Source organism: Piliocolobus tephrosceles, chromosome 13, assembly GCF_002776525.5.
Source record: "Piliocolobus tephrosceles isolate RC106 chromosome 13, ASM277652v3, whole genome shotgun sequence".
Lineage (NCBI taxonomy): Eukaryota > Metazoa > Chordata > Mammalia > Primates > Cercopithecidae > Piliocolobus > Piliocolobus tephrosceles.
Genome location: NC_045446.1, coordinates 46,342,976 through 46,366,520, shown reverse-complemented (window position 1 = coordinate 46,366,520; position 23,545 = coordinate 46,342,976). Strand labels below are relative to the sequence as shown.

Below are 23,545 nucleotides of genomic sequence, written 5' to 3'. Positions count from 1 at the left end.
TAGGATCAGGGTTTTACTAGCAACGTTGTCATTTACTAATCATGAGACCCTGGACTAGTGACCACCTCCGAGTCTCACTCTCTTCAACTGCAAACAGAGGAATAATAATCCCTACTCTGCAAGACTGCCATGAGAATTAAAGAGAGGGTGCCTAGAAAGTGCTTAGGAGAGAACTTGGCATCTACTGGGACTTGGAGAATGCTACCTGCTGTCATTATTAGCAAATACATTGCTCTTTCCACTGCATTCCAGACCTTGATCAGGGAGGCTGTGGCCACCAGATGGATCATCATCATGGAGCTAGTGAGTGTTGTAAGGCACGGGGAAATTACGCAGCTTGACAAAATGTGCCAGGGGAGCAGAATGATAAATGCATTATACAGCAGTAACTACAGAACTGCTCCCAAAAGTCCCCGTGCAACAGCAGAAATTTCACCTTGAGGGGTGCAAAGGGAAATGCACCATTTGTGTGCCTCTGTGCTGTCACCCTAAAATAGGTGTCTGAGGAACAGAGCAATGCAGATTGAAAAAGATGCCTACATTCCTCTGACCCTCATGCTGAGACTGCTGGAGGAGTCAGCATTCTGTTTTTGCTTCTCTCCCTCCAGAACTAATACATTATATCTCTGTTAGCAACCAGTACAGCGATCTCATGACAGACCTCTCCAAGCCTGCTTCAGAGTAGATGGAGATGGAGCCCCCAAGGCTTCTCCAAGTGCCTGCCATATGACCTAGCCCCTCACTCCCTGCCTAACAGTGTATGACAAAAAAAAAAATCATAAGATACAGTGCCCACTCAGTAGCACCATACAATTTCCTCTGGAAGACCACCACACATGGGATAATCAGATGTTACAATACAATCATATATTAATAGGTGATTCGAACTTTGAGTTAAGATTTCCATTCAATTCAATAACAAATTCCAACCATTTGCTTTCTGACAGGCACTGTGTTATGCACTAAAGTTACAGTCACAATCAAGATATGGTGCCCATCCTCAAGTAGCTCATACTTGAAATGGCAACTGAAGTTGTCCAGAAAAGATTCCACTGGGCAAGCTCTAATCTGAGCCTTGTAAAGTGGTACACTTTGGATGTACAGGTAAGGGGGCTAGGACTGAGATACTCCAAAACTCATTCTTCCCGCCACTGTAAACAGAAACAACACAAACCCAAGAAAGAATGATGAGGAATTAAAGTATCTTTTTGCAAGTCTTCAAAGGCATGTTTTACTGTACCAGCTTTAAAGTAGTGGTTTCTGGGGAAGGAAAGCCTCTTGGGTGCCTTTGTTTACCTCCGCTAGTTTGTGCCCAGATACCAAGGAGGGACAAATGAGCTCTTACAGGCTCTGCCAGAAGACTGGCACATCTGGACTTCTAGGGGTTGGGGTGACCACCAAGCCACAGTCACCTCTTTGCCCTTCAACCTGGAAAACCACCATCCAGTTACCTGTATGTCCTGTAGTCCACACTGCTGCCACTATGTTAGCTCTGCTATTTCTCAGCTTTGTCCCTAAATAAGTTACCTCCCCAGGTTTTGGTTCCCTCATCTACAAAATAAGGATAAATTATTATACTGCTTCATGGGAATGTGTTAAGAATTAAAAGTGATGTTTGTAAAGTGCTTAGCATAATACATGGCACGTAGTCAATGTTCGACAAACAGGAACTAACATTATTATTACTTCTTTTAAAAAATCCAATTGTCTAATCTATTCTTTTTTTTTTCTTTCTACTGAGACAGAGTCTTGTTCTATCACCCAGGCTGGAGTGCAGTAGCACAATCTCAGCTAACTGCAACCTCCATTTCCCAGCTCAGCCTCCCGAGAAGCTAGGACTACAGGTACACATCACCATGCCTAATGTTTGTGTTTTTTGTAGAGACAGGGTTTTGCCATGTTGCCCAGGCTGGTTTCAAGTGATCCACCTGTCTCAGCCTCCCAAAGTGCTACAAGAAATTAGTTTTCTAAAAACCCATGTAAGAAAACTACAAACAAAACGTACATTTGTTTATTGCTTCATAGTTGATAAAATGCTTTCATATCCCTGACATCATTCTGACAACTTACAGAGCTAAATCCAATAAGAAGTATTATATCTATTTGACAGATGCAAAATCTGAGACTCAGAGAAGTAAAAGCAGCTGTCCAAACATCAAGCCGCAGTGTAGTCTCTTGATTCTTCCAAGTCCTTCCCCTATTTGTTGCTCCCTCGTGCAGACCCTATCCTCAAATGATATGCATGTTCCATGCAATTAATAAGAAATCTTACCAGTGGGGACCACAGTGAAATAAAACCACAGAGAAAAAACTCAAAAATTACTGAATCACCTTTTTGAAGCAAGGGACTTTCCTCACCCAGTCTTGGGAGTGCTGCTTACAGTGACACAAACATTTTGTTCAGTAGCCATGAGCAACCTTCCCTAGCCAGCTGGGTCTCCTGAAGTGGTACATGGGGAGGCCCCTGTGGGGGCCACAGTAGCCTCCCAGCACCTGTGAGTGGGACCCCACTCTACCTCCTACTTTGCTTTCCACTTATATTCCTGGTTCCTCTGAAAAGCCAGAGGCTTCACAATTAATTATTGTAGCAGTTGCTCCTTTTGCAAAGATATCTCTGATTCCTTCCATTTCTGTTATCTATAGCCAGTCTCCCCCAATCTTGGATGACACCAGACATCCAGCAAAAAGAGCTCTCTTCCAAATAGTAATCTTCAGATGCAGGAGGTGGCGGCCACCACTGGCAGTGTCCCCACAGACAGAACCACTACATCACAAAGGGAATTATGTAACCATACAAAGATTTATCTCTCCCTTCCAGTCACAATTCACCAGTCCCTCTAACAACTGGCCGGGGATCTTGGGGATGTAAAGGCTGCATCCCAAGGGAATGGTCTGTTTTTGCTTTCTTGGAAGTGACAAGAGGAATGTTTCCTCTTTATCTACCTCAGGAGGTGCCTACCAGGCAAGGTCTCTGTGGTTCAGGACATTTCAGGCAAAGAAGAGGCTGGAGCCAGATGGCAGTCATCTTTGGGGAAGATGGTGAACTACAGGGCTGGCTCCTAAGGCAGCTATCCAATATAAAGTACCCAGTGGAGCCTGGCAAAGAAAAGCTTAATTCAGGTCAGTGTAAACAACAAGGAGGTCCCATTGGTCAGAAGGCTTCCAAGCAAGAAGCTCCAAGGAACAGCAACCCTTGGAATCAAGCAGATGGCCTTATATAGGGGAATGAGCCACTCAGAACAAAGTCCCAAATAGTAACTAAGGATCCAGGACACTGAGTCCAATCCCTGTGCAATGGGACTGGCAAAACCCATACCCTGCTCAGGGTAGGGTTTTTGTGCAAGTAGAACTGGCAGAGAGATCTAGCTGTCTGGATGTGGACAAAACAGGAGGGAGAAAGTGTTTAGGAAAGGCAAAAGGGAGGTCAGGGCTCATCACATCCCAGAGCCAGGCCACCAACAGCCCAACAAATTCCAGGCCTAAACTCAAGGGCAGGGGAGGTGAAGGGAAAAGTGCTTCACGGACAGCTGCCCAATAGAGCCAAGGAAGGTGGATAATGACACCACGCAAAGAAAAACTCAATAGAGAAAGTAAGAAGAGGCATGTTTGTAAGACTCGGTGGTAGGAATACCAAGATGATTATAAGACATCATCCTTGTTAGCTACTGAGAAATGGGTAGTAGTTGTCCAAGAAGCCAAAGGCAAAGGGAAGCAGAACCAGCATGCAAAGACCCAGAAGTATCAAAAAACATGATGCATTATTGGCTAGGCATAAATAAACTGCAGAATACAGGGGAGACTGGTAGAAGGTAAGGCTGGGTATTTTGACAGAAGCTGGATCAAGAAGAGCTTCTTATGAAAATCCAGAGAGTTCAGACTTCATTCAGGATGGGAAGCCATCAGAAAGTAAGGGCACACATTCAGCCCTATAACAATCATTTGCTCCGCACCTGCTGTGTGCTGGGTGCTATTCAAGGTGATGAGGAGGCAGTGGTGAACAAGGTCAGCAACAGTCCTGGAGCTTAGACTCTAATACCTCCATTCTTTGCAGACTGGCTGTGCAGATTATGGGTTGTGTGTTTCTCCCACCAATTGAGAACAGAGGCTGGGTCTTAATCTCCACCATATTCTAAATGCTTGGCTAAGTTTCTTCCATATAGAAAGTCGCTATCTAATAAGTGTTTATTATGGGAATAAACGTTTTTTGTATTTTCTAAGAGTCTAAAGAAAAAGAGCATAGTGCAATCAGATTTCTATTTCAGTACATCACTTTGGCAACTGGTTGTGAGCAACTGGGACGAAACCAAACTAGAGATAAGGGGTTACCAACGAAGAAGCTGTCACTCTATTAGGCACTAGATAATGAGAGTCCAAACTAGAGGAACAGTGGTAGAAATGGAGGTAGTTTTAGTCCCCTGACCAGCCAATTCATGTGCAGCTCATTCAGCCTTCACAGACCTAGAATCGCTCTCAGCAGACCATTGCAGCCTCCTTTAAACCCTCACTGCCTTCTGTTTTCACTCTAAACCTCTGCATGATTTACTTTCACCCTGGGACAGCCCAGTTTTCAAGGTCAAATGCAACAAAAGACAGCTGGTCAGCTCCAGGGTAACCCTGAGCAAAGCCTGGGGCAGTCGTACTTCTGCAGAGCATGGTAGTGACATATGAGGTCACTAGGACTTTAAATCAGTGCTGATGAATTTCCTCTGCTCTTGAAAAAAAAGCAAGCCAGAGATATCCTTGCTGTCAATGCTGATGGCTACCTCAATAGGAATTCCTACTCTGATGCTACATGGAGATTGGCTGGGTTATCAAGCATCTAGGCTCCACTATCTTCACTGGTTCTGGTTCTAAGAAGTGTTTATAAGAGCCACGGTGGTTCTGTGTAGCTTCTAAGATCTCAAGTGATTAAGACAAAACAGCAGCTCTGACCCATACTTTTAACAAAACCTGTACCTGAAGCAGCTCATGTGTCATGAACCTAAAAAACAACTTTTTTTGTACATGTACAGCACTTTACAGTCTACAAAAGGCCTTATATGTACTATCTGGCATTTTTTCTATAATCCTATGGGCAAGATAATGCAGATATTATTATGTGCACTTTGTGAATGAGAAAGCTAAGGCTTGGAAAGGTTCTGAATGACCCAAAATCAGATTGTACATACAGAGCAGAAAGTCCAACCCAAATCATGCTCTATGTTCAAGACTCTGTCCATCAGACCTCCAACTCCAGCCAGCACGAGTTTACTACCATAAGCACGAACTAACTTACTGTCCCAATACTTACTGAGGCGATTCCTTTCTTTGTTGCTTTTCCTGATATGACACGGAGGCTCTGCCTTGGCTTCTGTCAATAAAAGTCAAACTTTTATTGTGTGTGTGTGACCCTTTACAGGCAGAGCCCAGGTGTGACCCTGGGCTCTGCCTGTAAAGGGCCACCAAGTCTCCATTAGACCTGACTACCAGCCAGTGATATCCAAAGCCAGAGCCCAGGGTCACACCCTGATCAGAACTGTCCAGAGAAGAAGCTGTTGGTATTCAGGGCTAGCAATGAGAAAAATGAGGGGCCCGAGAGCCAGGTTCAAGTCCCTGTTCTGCCATGTACTGCGATTTTGAGCAAGTGACAGCTTTCCTTCTCAACTTCAGTTTCCTCACCCCCAGAATAAGGACAACACCATCTGCCCTTCCTGCCACTCAGTGATCAGAGCGAATAATGGTGTCTTCCTTCTCCCATTTCCAGGCAGTCACCCAACAGTGCTGGAATAACCCATTACAGAGTAAAGTGAACTAGTCCCTCCCTGGTGGCCTCCCTGCTCTAACCTCATCACTCCAGCTGATAATTTGCCTTGCAATCTAACCAGGAAGATTTAAGCCAACCAACATGAGCTCTCACGCTTTTTTCAGCACAATTCTATTATTACTTTGTACCAAATCTTGCCCTAATTATACAAAGATAAATAAGATAATGCCTGTCCTCAAAGAACTTCAAGTTTGATTTAGAAATGGGCATGTTAATAATTACTACATTACTAATAAATACCACATTGCAGTATTGGGCAGCAAGTTTGACTTTTATTTGTGAATTCTTGGTGCCCGTGCATGGCCCACAGTAGGATACAGCAAACATCTGTTGAATAAATAAATAAAACTAACATAAAACCTGATGACAAAAGAGGTACACCGTTCAATGAAAGCATTCTCTTCTCCACCTCAAAACTTTTCTCTTCACATATCCCCTTATTTCTTTACTCCAGCACTGAAAGAAAGAAAAAGTCTCCTTTCTTCTTGTCAGAACTGACCCCTTCACAGTGACCTCAATCCTCTGTCTCATCTTCTTGGGGGCCTTGCTCCAATTCTTCTCCCTTCCTCTTGCAACTTTACTGATTCAGTTTTCTTTCTCTCTCTAAATCTCTCTTTCAGCCTTCTGACACACTCTGGTTTCTCCATGCTTACAAAACAAACTGTAACCAATCTCTCTCTTCAAGGTACTGGGCTTGTTTTCATCATCTTTGACCGGAATCTCCTGGAAGGGCTACTCACATCCACAGCCTCTATTTCTCATCACTCGCTCACTCATTTGCTGTGCTTCTGCTTTAGCTTCTACCTTCCCACTGAAGCTGCTCTCTCAAGTGCCACAGCCTCCCGGTCACCAAATTCAGTGGTCTTTACTCCATCCCCAACCTCCGTGACCTCCCTGTTGGCATTTCCTTGGCTTCTGTGACTTGGCACGACCTGGCTTCCCTTCTCTCTCTCCTGTCAATACTCAGTCTCTATCTGGCTGCTCTTCCTCTGCTTTCCTCTTCAAATTCTTGCCAAGATTCCCCTGTTACTTTACTTTTGCTCCCTTGAGCACTAATTTAACATCAAGGCTTCCAATTCAGGAAGGCTTTCCAGTCACAACTTCCCACCCCAGCCCCTACCCCCACCCAGCAGAACCCAACAAAACCACAGGGACTGAAAATGCAAGAACGAGAAGGTCACCAAGACACAGGAAGGGACAGGATCAACATATTTTCATTGCCAGACTCTCTTAAAGCCTTTGTCACATTCTGTTTGTCCTACAGTAAACTTAGCCCCGCTACTAACTCATAAGCTCCTAAGACAGAAACTGTTCCACTCTTCTCTGCTTCCACTACCCTAATGCTGTGTTCAGACAGACAGACATACCTAAGCATCTGTTGGATTAAAGAAGAAAATCTGAAGGTGAACAGGCACGAAAGTACTTGGTAAACTGTGAAGTGCTAAAGGACTATGAGCCTCATCATCAGTAGCCTTTGCAAGAAACTTCAGGGCTGTTCTGAGCACAATACAGGCTCACAGCATATCTGTGCTGGCTCTGCAGGGCATCTGATGACCAAATGCCTGAAAACATGGAAATGCGTATTCCTGAACTGGCCTGGGATTGAGAAGCACAGACTATGGGGAAGAAGAGAAGAAGACGTGAAAACAGGCACATACCTCCAAAACCATTGCTTTCATTCATTTTTCACTTAGCCAGTAAACATTCACTAAGTACCCACAAGGTGCCAGGTACTATTCTAGACACGGGGATCACATCTTTGAACAAGATAGACAAGGCCCTCGCTCTCTTGGATTTTCTATTTTAGTGAGAAAAGAGAGATGATAAATATAAATAAGAAAATAGTGGGTAGTAGTAAGTGCTTGTTTCACCATCTCTCTCAAACATGACAGCTCTTCCTCTCTTCTGAGTGTTCACAGGGACAAATCCGGTCCACCACTTTGAGGTTTGTTTTGTGTTATTTCTTCCCCTGCTATGTCAGCAGCTACAGCACAGATGTGCTAGATTTTTAAATCTCCAATGAAACCATCTTTGGGTGAACAGTACTACCCATTTTAAGCACTGCTATCCCATTTCCAGGGGCCTTTAAAACACTGGACCCTGTTACAACTGAAAGGTTTGGGCTGCCTGGGTCCATGGTCTCAGAGACCTTATGCTTCTCTAGGAACAGCAATGATGCTGTGGGTTACTTACCAGAGAGCCACTTGGGAATGCTTTTTCAGGTTGTGTTCAATTCTGTCAGAGCTCTCCGGACTCAGCTGATTGCTGGTGGTAGATTTCTGTGTTATTTAGGGCACCAAAGTCCCACAGTCTTGACACAAACTTAAAATTAGAAATGCATTAAATATAGGAAAGGAGGAAGGTCATTCAGGAAAGGCAGTCTTCCGAGGGAGCTGTAGGACAAAGATGCCCTGGAAACTTCCAGGTTCATTAATGGGTTTTACACAAGCATTCAAGTGGTATTTCTCCTTCAGAAATAACACTGTGGAAAGTGTAGGGGCCTGGCTCAAACCTCAGCTAACACAGCTGAGTGAGTGACTCTGCAAACTAAAAATAGCTTCTTTCCCACTCATTCCGACAGATTGCACTTAGACCCTGTGCACAGGTTGATCCTCTAGCAGTTTTAGTCCCACTGCAAATGAGAGCTGATGGCATTTGGGCTTGACAATTACCCAATCTCTGGTTTAACTTTTGTTTATTTCCACATTTCCTGCTCCTGCTCCAATGGCACTGTATGCGCACACACATGCACGTGTATACTGAGTTCCCTGGCTGGGATTTGGTGCTCCTCAACCAAACGTGGGCAGAATTTAAACCAGGAACATGACTCAGGACTGTGGCTGCAGACTGAGCCCAGAGAAAGTCCTCAGAAACACTGGGAATCAGGCTGTTTGCCTTGGATCCTCTCCTAATTCCTGGCTAGCCTCTCTGGCCTCAGTTTCCAGAACAACAAAATGGGAATAACCATGCCTATTCTGGCCTATTTCACAGCATCATGCTGGGATCGAATGAGACAATGTATGTGAAGGTCATTTTCCTTCAGACAGTGATGGGACAGGCTAGGCAGGCAGCCAGACTGCAAAACTAGGTTCAGCCACTAGAATGGGTAGGCATACTGATTGCATTAGAAGTTAAAAGTGATCTAGACTCAATTTCAGTTTATGTTGTCCCTCAGCCTAATATCCTTCTACCTTTGCTAAACTCCTATGCATTTTTAAGAACCCAATTCAAATAACATTTCTTTTTTGTTAGTGTCTTCAGAATTAACGATTCCATCTTTACTGCTCCTTTGGCCTTTTGTACATACCTCTAATAGCACTTTTCACTCAATTACAGTAGATATTAACTTATGTACCTGGAAGTTCTTTGAGGGCAAAGACTGTGTATTTTTCATCCTTGTATCCACCTCCCCACCCCCTTCCACTGTATGGCCAACACTGGTGCATGACAGGTGTCAACCAATGTTTATGGAATGCGCAAGAACTCAAAAGTCAAGAAGGAGGTAAATGTCAGAGAGATCCAGGAGAGCATAAAAAGTGGGACAGCACACAGTCAGTGGCGGGGATGGCAGGCAAGAAATTCAAGAAGGTAGTGTCACTGAGGTCCGTCTTAGGCAATAAGGGCACAGACACAGGGATGACAGTCAAAGCTGAACTGCAAGTTCTGGGAAGACCAGACAGGGATGTCATCTTGGAAATACAAAGAATTGAACAGGGAGCAGGAGCATTCTATTGAGGTCCAGGGAATAAGGAACGGCGGCATCATACCAAGTCCTGCAACCTAAACTGGAATAGGAGAGCTTGGGGACAAGAAACAAGGGCAGAGAATAGAGCCAGGGCAAAGAATCGAGCAAGGCTGAAGTGGTACTGAAGAAGCCTGGGAAGTTATAGGTTAGTTAACATTCTCAGGAGTGCCAAAGTTGAGTTAGCAGCTAGGGATTAGAGACCTTAGCTAAGAAACTGGCTTGGAAAGCAGAGAGCTGCTGGGGTATACATCTGCAGTCAAGGAGCAAACAAACCTGTTCACACACATCCTGCCCTGTCATGTGCATGGTGGGATTAATCCAGATCACCGTACTACCCACTCTGGAATTTTCCAGGAGTGCCTAGAGAGGCCCAATATCTAAGGTAAAACTGACAGCGAATGAAACACAGAAGTTTTTACCACTGCAAGAACATTAAAGGGAGGCCTGCAAGGTCTAAAATCTCAAATAAAGTGTTTCTCCAGCTAGAGAGGAGACATGGCTCAGAAGAAAAGAATTGAGACATTTAGGGAATTACAGACCCTTATTCCCAGACTTCAAGCACCCAGCAAAGGGTTCCACCCAGGAAAGGGCACATAGAAAAAAGGACCTCAATTTTAGTTTATCTGTAGAGTATGTGACCTTCTTCAAGCACTTCAAGTTAAAGACCCAGGCTCACTGTTTATCTATTATGTGATTAGTAGGGGCCAGCTGAGTTTACCTATTCCTAGCCTTAGTCTCCTTATTCATAATGCAGCAATTGTGACACCTGCACACAGGTTTATCATGAAGACAAAATAATATATGCAAAGCATTTAGCATATTGGCCTATAATAAGCACTAACTAACTTTGTGTTTCTTTGCTTTCTTTGGTTCCCAGGAAGGGATGGTTATACCACAGTCTAGCTGTCTACCTGTGTTTTCCTCTCCTGCCTGGCTGTCCTTCTGGACCCTTCTGTGCAGACATCCTATCTGAGACACCAGACAATTCACTCCTCCTCTTGCTTATCCCTTGGACATTAAAGGCAATTAAGAAGAATTAAAGGCAATTGGTCAGCTATGTGCCACACTCAGGTCCTCAAGGGTCAGGACACATCAGCCTAGTCCAACGCTGTTCCTGTGCCTCCAGGTATCTCTGCACCTCTCTGGCCAAGCCCATGACCAGGGTAGCACCTAGTTTAGTGTAGCTCTTGTCTTCTCCAAGGTGTACCCACTCCTAGTAGCATATGGCTGCCTCCTGGACTGGCTCTCTCTTGGCCTCGAGCAAACATATGCCTAGCAGGCCAGACCTGGATATCCACAGCTGGAGATAATTCCCAGACCCAATTTACCAGAGAGTAAGAGCCTGGAATCTGAACCTGAAGTGAGACCAGAGAGTCTATACTCCGGCACCCCAGAGACTGGAGCTAGGAAAGAAGGAGCTCTAAAATGAAGCTGCCAGGGGGATCAGGACTCAAGCCCACTCCTGATAAGCTACATAAAATTCGTATCAATGTCACTGGCCATGTCTGTCACAGTGCTGCATACTGTGGCTACCACATGGCATTAAAAAACTTCAAAGGGTAAGAAGAGAATGGAATCAACAGTTTCTGAGTACCTACTAAGTCAAGAACTTTGCATGTTATCCTTACCAATACCAATACCTTAGGTATTATGACACAGGGTATACTCATCTTGCCAATAGAACTAGAGACTCAGAAAAATCTAAGAATCCTCTATTCCTCCACTACTGTGCAACCTGACCACAAAGTCTTAAATGATCTGGGAAAGACAAAGAAAAACTAGAGTCTAAAGCACTATTTAACAGGCTCTCAGCACCTTAACTCACTAAGGAGACAACACTGGTTTAAATACTGCATTGCCTTATTTACTATTGGTAGAGACAACTTCTGCCAAACACAATCTGGAGAAACATATCAAAAGTCATAAAGATGCTCCTGACCTTTGCCCTTGTCATTGCATCCCTAAGATCACATCTTAAGGAAACAGTTCAACAGAGATTCACTAGTGGTGAAAAAAAAAGGATGATCTAAATGTCCAATATCCAAAGAATGGTTTGAGAAATCCTAGAACCTTCTAATCATATGTTTACTGTATAGCCATTTTAAATGTTCATTTTAAAGACCAAGAGGGAAAAAAGCAAAGCATCTGTGATAAAATAAAAACTGAAAACAAAACATCATAAATGCTATTGGTACAACTTGTAGAAGTATGGACACGTGTACACACAAAAAGGAATGTAGCTGTTTTAGGGTGGTAAGATCATGGAAATCTTCCATAATACTAAGTGGTTTCATTATTATTACATGTAAAATTGTCTTTGTGGTATTGTTTAGTACCTTTTCAACCCAAGAGAAAGAGAGAGAAAAAAAGACGGACACATTTAACCCAGCACTAAGAAAAGGCCCAGGAAGACCAGGGCTGGGATGTGAAAGCAGAAACTGAGAAGCGTCCTACATACCCGGAAGGAGGAGGCCAGGCAGGGCCCTGGGGAAGGGAAGCCCTCTAGGTATGAAGAGGGTTGTCATTAGTCTGATGCTAATTACAGAAGTCTCACTAGCTTATTAATTTTTTTGACAGACTCTGAATGAAGACTGAATTCCTTCATTAAGCCAACTTGGGTTCAGAGGCACATTTCCTGTGTGGCCATCCTCATTCCTCTAAAAAATCTAGCCTTTTCTTTTTTTTAAGGGTAACAGTAAAGTAAAATTTAGTAACAGAAACACACACCCTGGAGAAATTAAGATTCCTGCCTTAAATGTAGAAATTCAAACCACTTCAGAAAATCAAAGGGGTTTGAATGAGCAACTGAACTGCAGTGCTTTCTGGACTGGGAAAAATAAACACAAGTATAAAATATTTAGCTCAGTATTAAACAGCCCCTTGATCAGGTTCCAGCCCATCTTTCTGATATTACCTCATATTTGTCCCTCCAGATACCCAATGCTCCTGCCAAACTGAACCACCAAGTGATCCCCAAAATAGTTTCCTCCCTTTCCTACCCCCATGACTCTGTTCAAGCTGTTGTGCACACTTAAAATTTCTGTCTTACAACTGCTTGCTCAAGTCTGACCCATCCTCCAAAGCACAGATGAAAGCATCAAAGCCTTGTCATTGTCCTGGTTTTTTTGTTGTTGTTGTTTTATTCTTTTTTTTTTTTTTGAGACAGAGTCTTGCTCTGTCACCCAGGCTGGAGTGCAATGGCGCGATCTCAGCTCACTGCAACCTCTGCCTCCCAGGTTCAAGCAACTCTCCTGCCTCAGCCTCCCAAGTAGCTGGGACTACAGGCGTGTGCCACCACGCCCAGCTAATTTTTGTATTTTTAGTAGAGATGGGGTTTCACCATGTTAGCCAGGCTAGTCTCAAATTCCTGACATCAGGCAGTTCACCCACCTTGGCCTCCCAAAGTGCTGGGATTACAGGCGTGAGCCACTGTGCCTGGCCAGCCTTGTCATTTTCGGAGCCTAGGCCAATCCCTGTACCCTGAATTCATTTATTGCTCTTCACAGTAGATCCAAAGTACTTTGAACCTCCAAGGAACTACACAGAGTCTGCCTTGCAGTACAGTTATCTGGGTAACTGACTTTTGACCACATTAAAGCACGAGCTCCTTGGAGCAAGGACCTCTTCAGATTCCTACATGGAACCTATCCATAATGCCTGGCACACAGTAGGCCCTCAGTAAATGCTTCACTGAAAGACAAGAAAAAGGGACACATTACATCTGTGTGAAGTCACTTCCTACCTCAGTTGCTCCAGTTAAGCAATGCAGAGATGAAGGCATGCTGTTCGGTAGTCTTGAACAGGGGAGGAATGAATCTTGCTTTTCTAGTTTCCAGCCTTCGTAAGTCTCCAACTTCCTCCCTAGTTGACCATAGTCTGCTCGGCCCCAGGTAAACACCTTGCCAGTTTCTAAAAACAAACATTATTTGAATTAGGACTACATTCCACAGCTGTGCTCCCATGGGTAGGCAATGAATTACAAGAGAAAGTGTGACACTGATTTTAGTACCAACTGCCAGGAGCCTTCCTATCTTCCTATAAAGAAGGCACATGCACTCATATTTTTACAGATGTGGAAACGAAGGTTCAGAGAGGTTAAATGACTTGCCCAAGATCAAACAAGCTGTAAGTACCAGAGCTGGATTCAAGCAGATTCATTCTAAAGTTTCTGTTCTTGCATGTTATATAGATATGGATATGACTATGGATATAACTTCAACCATGCTTTATGGCTTTCCATTCCCTCCCTTCCCCACACACTCCTTGTGCTTTGCCCAGATGCCTGCTCTCAGGCTCTCCTCTTCCCCACCCAACCTAGGGCCCCATTTAGCCACCTTGAAGTTCTCCACTCCACAATCTCTTAGGGCCTAGCTCAACGAATGGCCAGTTTCATTTGCTTTCCCCTCCTTGTAACATAAGGGGACCTTTCGGAATCTATGCTCTTACCAAAGGAGCAATTCTAACAATCCTAAGGCAAGTGCTTATGTGTGCTAGAGGGAAGGGAGTAAGAGAAGAAAAAAAAAATGGCAAAACCATTTGGAGCCAGAAAAGCATTTAGTCCCCCAGATGCACCACATGGGAAGCTGGCCAGTGCTAAAAATGACAAAAGAAAACGAGATTTGCAAAAGGAGAAATGGACTTTCTTCTCCCAGATAAGAGAAAATTCACCAAATTCATTCAGTTGTACCAAGTGCCACATTTGTTATTTCAACACAAATGCAAAATCTGATGAGGCATAGATTATTAACAGATTCTCTGCAATAAATATGCATAACCATGTGCGTTGTATAAATTCTTTATACATGTTTATTTTAACAAAGAAAAACTTTGCTTTAGAGACAAAACACAGAGCAATGCATATTAAATTCTAGACAAATCTACTACTGCATACTTTGTGTTTGGTATCAAAGCTTCATCTGGCCCCACATTCAACATATGGTTTATAGTGTCAGCTAAAAAACAACCATAGATTCATGGGGAAATGTCAGAATATTGCAGTGATACAAGGCTCTGCAGGGAAACAGTTCTCAGCATCAGCCTGCCAGCAGACACTAAGGTAGATACCAAGCAGTTTACAGGAATCTGACTTTTGGGCTTCCTCAAAGAGGAAACAAAGTCTGTGTAGCTCACAGGGTATATGGGATACCTCGTATATTATGAGAGCTGGGAGTAGGTCCATTCACACGTACTACTTCATGGCTCTTTGTGTGCTGTTCCTTTTGCTAAGAATGCCCTCTCCTTAAGTGGTAAACTATGGTTCCAGCTTTGGAGTCCAGCTCATGTACCACTAGTTCTATGAAACCTTTCTTGACTCCCCAGCTCTCCCCAGCAAGGGTGAAAGTCACCCTCCCGTGAGCCACCTTTATCATTGTACTCATCAACTACTATGCTGCCACTTGACAGGTGAAAAAATTAAGGTTCAGATAAGTGACCTGCCCAGGGTCACACAGCTAAGCCACATCTCTTTCTACTAGTCCATGGTAACACTCTGCATTGGTTACTAAGCCCTAGTCACTGCATCATCACTCAACACTCTTCCTTCACTTCTGCAAGATTACTCTTAAAAACCCATGTGCCCAGGACCCATAAGGCATCCAAAACTGGCAAATTGTCCCTCTACCTGAGCTGGCTAGGATTTCTAACCAGATTGCTAAGCAGGAGATTCCCAAGAAGACAGGGGATAAGACTGTTGCTGCTTAAATGACTATAGCATTCCTCTGCTGGGAAAAACTAGGAAGTTGTTATCTCTAAGACTACAGAAATAATTTTATCAGAAATCACACATTGAATCCTTTATTTCACATGAAGTAAAACATCTTAGAGCTTTCCTGTTATTGATTATTGATGTCAAAGACTGTCAAGACTGGCAGAATATGGTGCCACCATTATTATATCCCCGATAGCAATTCAGCCATTCCACTTACATAGCACTTCTCACCTTCAAAGCACTTTACAAAGATTAACTAATTAATCCTCATACTCTCTGGGGAGGCCACAGACATTCTGGTTAAGATAAGTCCAGAAACCAGGCTGACTTAATGTTCAGTCTTCAGTCTCAAGCCTAAATTTAATGCACTCTGAACTTGTCTGTTTCTCCTCAAAATAAACTCTGCATCAGAAGCCTCACCCAGGACAGAAGAGACCCTTTTATTTTTCCTTTTCTTTTAAACAGACATTTATTGACCTCTTCCCAGGTACCCAGTACATTCATTGACATTGTCTCAATCCTCACAATAATGCTGTGGCATATAGAGTATTAAGCTTATTTTACAGATGAGGTTAAATGATGAGAGTTAAATGATTTGGTTGGGTTCAAACAACAACCAAGTAGTTGAATCAAGATTTAAACGTGTGTCTTCTGACTCCAGGGCCAATGGTATCTCCAATGATTGCACAGCTGCTGTCACAGAATGACAAAACTTGGCTGATGAAACAGTCATTTTTACAATGTTTGAGGAAGAGGAAAACCCAGATTAAATGGATATGCTCTGTGTACCATCCAGCTTTCCTCACTAGAATAATCTTCTTCCCAGGAGCCCATGCAGAAATCAGGACTGTAAGTGCTGAAATAAAGGCATTAAACACATGGATGATAATTTTATGTCATCTGGAGTAAAAGAAAATAAATCCACATATAAAAAATGCTCATTAATACATTGTAGATGAATGTCTGCATCAAGCTGATGCATGCTGTCAAATCCAGGGAGACTCAAATCACAAATTTAACAAATGAATCTTCTCCTTAAAGGATTATATATTACTATGATAAAAAAAATAGATACACTAATGTCATCCAAAAAGTATAGGTATGTGTCTCCAGGTAAATGATAAATGAGAAAGATGACAAAATAGCTCAAAACAAAGTCAGCAAGTGAAACACAATTTATAGGGCATGTCCATGTAAGAATTAGCACAGAATAACTACAGAGCCAAGCAGTATATACTGCAAAAAATATCAACACACTGCAGAAAACTACAGAGGCCAAATGAGAAGTATGGAGAAAGAACACTTAAGGGGTCTGGAACTGGAATTGTCCTGGCAGGCTTCAGGGAACAAGAGGCATTTAAGGTGAACTTCTGGACAAGAAAAGAAAATGGGAGACCGAGGGAGGATATTGAGGAGCAGCGTGAGATGAGCAATGATATGAAAATCAAAAGGTGGCCGGGTGCAGTGGCTCACACCTGTAATCCTAGCACTTTGGGAGGCCAAGGCAGGAGGATCACCTGAGGTCAAGAGTTTGAGACCAGTCTGGCCAACATGGTAAAACCAGGTCTACTAAAAATACAAAAATTACCTGGATGTGGTGGTGCACGACTATAGTCCCAGCTACTGGGGAAGGTGAGGTAGCAGAATCACTTGAACCTGGAAGGCAGAGGTTGCAGTGAGCCGAGATGGCAGCATTGCACTCCAGCCTGGGCAACAGGGGGAGACTGTCTCAAAAAAAAAAAAAAAATCAAAAGGCAAGAGAGTGAATGAGGGTCACTAGGAAAGGAGACTGGGAGGGGAGTCAAGACTGCCAGGCTGGGGCCAGCCACAGGGAACTGCCATGGCTGGATCTGGATCTCACCCTCCAGACCAGGGGTCCCTAAACTTGGTTGCTTATTATTAGTAAAAGAAAAAAAAATTTTTTTTCTTTTTGAAACAGAGTCTCGCTACATCACCCAGGCTAGAGTACAGTGGCATGATCTTGGCCCACTGTAACCTCCACCTCGTGGGTTCAAGCAATTCTCCCACCTCAGCCTCCTTAGGAGCTGGGATTACAGTCATGCATCACCACATCTGGCCAATTTTTGTATTTGTAGTAAAGACAGGGTTTCGTCATGTTGGCCAGGCTGGACTTGAACTCCTGACCTCAAATGATCTGCCTGCCTCGGCCTCCCAAAGCACTGGGATTATAGGCATGTGCCACCACACCTGATGTCTATTAGCAAAATATTTTTTAACACATCACCAATATATGTACATTAATTTATTTATTAAAGTATGCACATTCTATGTACAGTATCCTGCTTATTCTTGCAACAAGCCTGTGAGTTAGGCACTTTTACCATCCCCATGTTACTGACAGGGAACAAGGTACTTACCCAAAGTCACAGAGGTAGTAAGTGATAAGGTAAGAAAAGAAAGAAACAACAATAACACAAGCCTAGGATGCATCCAGGCCTAAACTAGAATTGAAGTCATAGGAAAACAAAAAAGAAAGAATTTACAGGGCGTGGCACCCCATTAGATGTGATTTTGAAAGGAAAGGAGAGGAAATAAACACCATTCTGAGATTTCACGATTTCAAGGTGAGTAGGAAGGTGATGAAGGTATAGAGATGCTACATCAAGGGTCCTGCTAATGGGAATCATAAAATGTTATTTAATTACCAAATTATTTAACTTTCCTGGGGTGTTTTGCAAACATGTTATCAAATAGTCAAATATAAATAAAAGGGGAGAGAGTAAGGAGAAAGACTACTAGATGCAAACCACAGAGAGCAGGGGATACTCTGCGGGTAGGGTGGGTGGATGATGAATATTCAAGAGGCCAACTTCCTTTACCATCCATCAAGGGCTGCAGATGCTGCAGCCATAGCTATAGGTACAAGGAGAAGTAGCTCCAGGGATGTCTGAGCTCTTCAGGGAAGAGAAATTTCTACCCTGTTCTACAGAAGGGACTCCTATAGGTGATAGAAAGATAGATTAGAGGATCATCTGTATTTTCTTGACAGTATCTGTCCAAAAAGGGAATATAATGTCACTGAAGATAGCAAAATGGAGTCAGCAAACCAAGGTAGATGTTATAAAAAGAAAATCCATGGGTAAGAGAGAGAAAAGGCCACATGACCTCTTCAGTCCCTCTCAACTCTAATATTCCAGGATGTTACAAGGCCATCTAGAATACACTCATGAAAAGGAGGAAGCTCTCTACCTATAGGTTTGTTATATTTATGATTCACCTGTTTACAAACGTAAGTATCAGTTACTCTCTGGGTTATTCATTCTATGTCCTTAGAAGGTAAGAACCTGACTTCTGTCACTCATCCTTCATTCTGCCACATGGACAGAGACTTTATAAAAAGGCATTTGATGATAATACCCAGGGACTCGTCAAACACAGAACTAACTGCCCAAGAATCACCTAGCATCATCTTCCTGTACAAGGAGCAAGAAACAGGCAAGGAGAGAGCTCAGAGCACAGGGGCAGTCACACCACACTCCTTTCTGTATAGCGTGTGCCATGCTGCTCCTCCACAAGGCCTCTAATATGGTTTGGCTGCATCCCCACCAAAATCTCATCTTGAACTGTAATCTCCATAATCCCCACATGTTGTGGGAGGGACCTGGTGGGAGGTAATTGAATCATGGGGTCAGTTTCCCCCATGCTGTTCTCATGATAGTGAGTGAGTCTCACAAGATCTGATGGTTTTATAAGTGTCTGGCATTTCCCCTGCTGGCTCTCATTCTCCCTCCTGCCACCCTATGAAGGGGTGCCTTCTGTCATGATTATAAGTTTCCTGAGGCCTCCCGAGCCATGTGGAACTGTGAGTCAATTAAACCTCTTTTCTTTATAAATTACCCAGTGTCAGGCATTTCTTCACAGCAGCATGAGAGCGGACTAATAGAGCCTCCATACTGGTTCCCTCTGTCCCCAGTTATCCCTACTACCCTGACCCCATTCGCCTAGTCAGCTCCTACTCATCTTCAACTCTGCCCACTACTCAACTCAGATCAGGTTCCTCTGTGCAACAATCTCAGAGGACCATGTTCCACATCCTGGGAGCATTTACCTCAGCTTATAAATGCACACTCATTAGGACTGTTTAATTAATGTGTGTCTCCTCTCCAAAGAGCCAGCTCCATGATACTGGGGACAGGCTATTTCACTCGTTCTTGAGTCCTAGAATAATGCCCAACACAAAGTAGGCACTCAATAAATATCTCCTGCCTGAATGAACAATTGAATAAATGAATCCAACCACCTCCCTACCTATCAACCTATCTACCTCTTACTCACCACTACTGAGCACTACCATTCACTGGCTCCATAATCTTGAGCAAACTGCTCAACAACTCTAAGTCTTATCGGCAGAATGAAAACAAAAGCATCTCCCTTGTAGCATTGCTGCAAGGATACTTTTCCATAAAGCATATGGCACATACTAACTAGTGAATGGCCATTATTACTATTATGCTCCCAAACTGAACAACACAGCCTCATTAAGGATTTCCATGGTGTCACACAGCATTTCTACCACTTTGTCAAATCTTCTCAGCCAATTCCCACCTACCAAAGTGTTAGGGTCAATGTCTCTAATGATAATCAAAGAAGAGAAAGAACATTGAAAGCTCTATCATGGAATTTTGATTTTTAAGATTAAAGCATAGTGGTTTGCACATCAGAAGTCTATAATGTACCAGATGAAACAAATTAATTAAAGGTAGGAAAAAGAAGAGAGTTAAAGGGAACAATGGAGAAGAAAGATGAAGCAAGATGAGTTGGAAAAGAGAAGAGAGGAGAGGAAGCTTTAACATGAGACTCATTAAGACTTGAATTAAGATTCAGGTCTAATCCTGGCTTATCTTCTAGGCTGAGTGGCCTTGAACAGGTCCCTTCTTCTTTAGGGGCCTAGTTTTCCCATCTATAAAACAAGAGGACTGGAATAGATGACCTCTTGGATACCTCCCTGATCTACACTTTAATTATGATGCCTAAACATCTTCAGTGTTAAAATGACTGGTATACAATTTAATTTTATTGTCACCTTTGGAATATTTAGTCTCACCACTGTCCAAAAATAAAGCATGCATTCTAATATCAAAGACTACTCATATAGTTCCTAGTGTAAATAAAAAGTAAAACTTGACTGTATAGTTTGTTATTTTGTAGTAAAATGTCACAAGTTTCCAAAGTCCTATCATAAACAATATCACATAATAAAAGGTTTGGATTTTTTTTAAGTTAATACAGAAATAAGATTCCCAAATATGGGCTGCCAACCTAAAAAGGGGAGAAAAAGCCTGCAAAAAGAATGAACAAAAGTTGAGGGGTTGGGGAGAATTTATTTATTGAAAGCTGACTCTGTATAAAACTGCTTTTGGCACTATCATTAAGTTACATAATTTAATCAACCCTGACTGATTATTGTGAATCCCATTTTACAGATTAAGAAACAGACCACAGAGGTTAAATGACTTGCCCAAGATCACATAGCTAGTAAGTGGCACAGCTACAATAATAACAATAATAATTGCTAATATTTTGAGGGCTATTTCATGCTAAACTCTTCATATGGATTATCCCTTTTAATTCACAGAAATACCCTGAGTAGGCATTATAATCCTCAAATTACAGATGAAAATATTAACGCATAGAGAGAGGTTATGTCTCTGGCTCAGAGCCAGCAGCTCTCAATGGCAAAGCTAGGATGGGACCCAGCGGCCTGGCACCAGAGTCAGTACCCTCAGTCATTGTCCTGCAGAGGATGCACAGGTCTGTCTGACCTCAGCTCCACTTTTCACTTGGTCACACTGGCTCTTCAAAAGTGAACATTCGCAAGGACTTCCTGAGGTTGTTCAGAGTCACAGGTACACGCACGTGGGCTGGAGGCACAGAGAGAGCCAAGCTGATGGGTGAGTGAGTGAGCTTCATGCATCCTTGACCTATATGGCAAAGGTCAGATTCCTAAAACACAGAAGTATTACACACAGCTGCTCCATTTTCACCACTGACTTTCTTAGCTACCAAATCGGGGGCAGCAGTGATAGAAGTGAAGACAGACTGCACCCTGAGGAACACCAAGACTGACTGCACAACTATCTACAACATGGGGTTAGGGTTTCCCAGAGAAAAGCAAGGAGTCAGGCTGGTTTCTTCTTCCAGGCTAGGCAAGAGCATGGCAGGAAGCCCCAGTCCTAGTTTGTTCAGTAGCTCCCTTGCCTCTCTCAAAGCACCTACGTTCGCTCGATGTTGGATGACTGCTCCTTTGTCAAAAGCATATTCAAATTCCTCCCTCTGGGGCCTTAGGACCATGCTCTGCCCCCAGCCCACAATGCTGGTCAGCCTGCAACACCTGTCAGCCTGCAAAGCTGGTCAGCCTGCTTGTCCCACTTATGGAATCCTACTCCCGCTTCAGGGCCTAGCTCAAATGCTGCTGCCTCCCTAAAGCACCCTATCATCCCCTGGTCAGAATAAGCCATCTCTTCCTTTAGGAGCCACTTGCATGGTGCTTGTACCTCTGTTTCAACAACTTTCTATCCCTCCAAACATAGGGTTATTTGACTGCATATCTTAGTTTGCCCAATGAACAATGATCTTTTCTTATTCTCTCAGTATTCCCCACAGCACCTAACACAGGGCTTGACCCAGAGCAGGTGTTTAGTGTTTGTTGACAGAAAACAAAGTAATAGGTATTGCTGTTACGACCAAGGACATCAGACACCATCTAAACCTACTCTCCAAAAAGAAAACAAAACTAAGGAAAACAAATAATTTTCCAAGTCACACAGCCTATATAGATAGAAACAGATCCAGGCATTTGCAATATTCAACAAATAGTTACTGAGCACTTTCTATATGCCAGGTGCTGTCCCAGGTGCTAGCGGCTACTGCACTGAACAGAACACATAAAACTTAATCCTAGCACTTTTGTAGGCCAAAGTGGGAGGATCACTTGAGCCTTGAGTTTGATCACTTGAGTTTGAGACCAACCTGGGCAACATAGCAAGATCCTGCCTCTACAAGCAATTAAAAACAAAAAACAAAAAACTAGCTGAACAGGTAGTGCACACCTGTAGTCCTAGCTATTCCAGACGCTGAGGTGGAAAGATTGCTTAAGCCTAGGAATTCAAGGTTGCAGTGAGCTATGACCATGCTACTGCACTCCAGCCTGAGTGACAGAGCAAGAACCTGTCTCAAATTAAAAAAAAAAAAAAAAAAAGACAAAACTCCCTCCCATCATGGAGCTTAAATCTAATGACAGGAAAGACAGACAACAGCAACAACAAAACATGACCTATGGCAAATGACTTTAATTGCTATAGAGAAATATAAAGTAGGGAAAGGAGACAGGCACAGCTGGGGAGGGAGATGGCAGCTCAGGACCAGTGTCCAGCTCCCATCTTCCTTTCTGAGCTTCTCCTCTACAGCACACCACCTTTCCTAATGGAAGAACCTTAAACTTACAAGTCCCAGCCAACTCAAGTAGAAGCAATGAAACTTGCTTAAGCTGCCTCTCAAGCCTATGATGAAAAGGCAGGCAATAAACATAAATGCACTTTGTAAACCCTAAATGCAGGTGTTAATAACATGATGACTCTCACTCTCTAAAGCCAGTTTACAAAGAACCATCATGAGAGGCTGAACCATGAGTCCCTGCTCTCAGATGTGCTGGCTGAGGGCCTTGGTTTTCCTGTTCCTCTAGGGGTCCAGTAGCACATCACGCTGCTAGTTACACCTAGAAGCCACTTGGCAACCTGATTGAGGCCAGTGACTCTACAGATGTTTTCCAACACATTTCACATTCAAACTCTAAAGCTTCTTCATACACTTTTAGATTCTTATCAATAACATTTTAAAATGCAGGTCGCTGCCTAATCTTAGCTGCATAATTAAAAAATAATCTTGCTTTTCTCCCTCCCGGCAAGAAAGGAAACTATACCCCAGGGCTTCTGCAGCTAAGAATCACACCCTGCAGAAAAGCTAGTAGGAGGCTGGGGGGCGGGGAGTGTGTGTGGCGCGGTTAGGGAGGGTAGTTGAAGACAAGCAGCAAGTCTAATCCCTTGATTTTAAAAAAAATGAAAATAAGGCTGAAAGAGATGAATGATCTGCCTAAGGACACAGTATGTTTTGGTAGAGCCAGAACTAGGATCCCAATTTCCTGCTTCCCAGCAGACTCTGTCTGCTGCCTGGTGGGGACAGGAAAGAAGGACAACAAGCTGTAAGTCCTTAAACGGTGAATACCATGTCTATGTGATTCTCCTTATACAGTGAGCAGAACACTGCTCATCTG

At 43.2% G+C, this 23,545-nt stretch overlaps 1 protein-coding gene across 2 annotated transcripts in view; it reads right to left on the bottom strand.

Moving 5' to 3' along the window:
* Positions 1 to 23,545, bottom strand: part of SERGEF (secretion regulating guanine nucleotide exchange factor) — a 232,525-nt gene that overhangs the window by 164,496 nt on the left and 44,484 nt on the right. For both annotated transcript variants that reach the window (XM_023230837.3, XM_026454043.1), the window contains exon 9: positions 13,291 to 13,457. In XM_023230837.3, the coding sequence (XP_023086605.1) occupies positions 13,291 to 13,457 (167 nt within the window). The remainder of the gene's footprint in view (positions 1 to 13,290; positions 13,458 to 23,545) is intronic.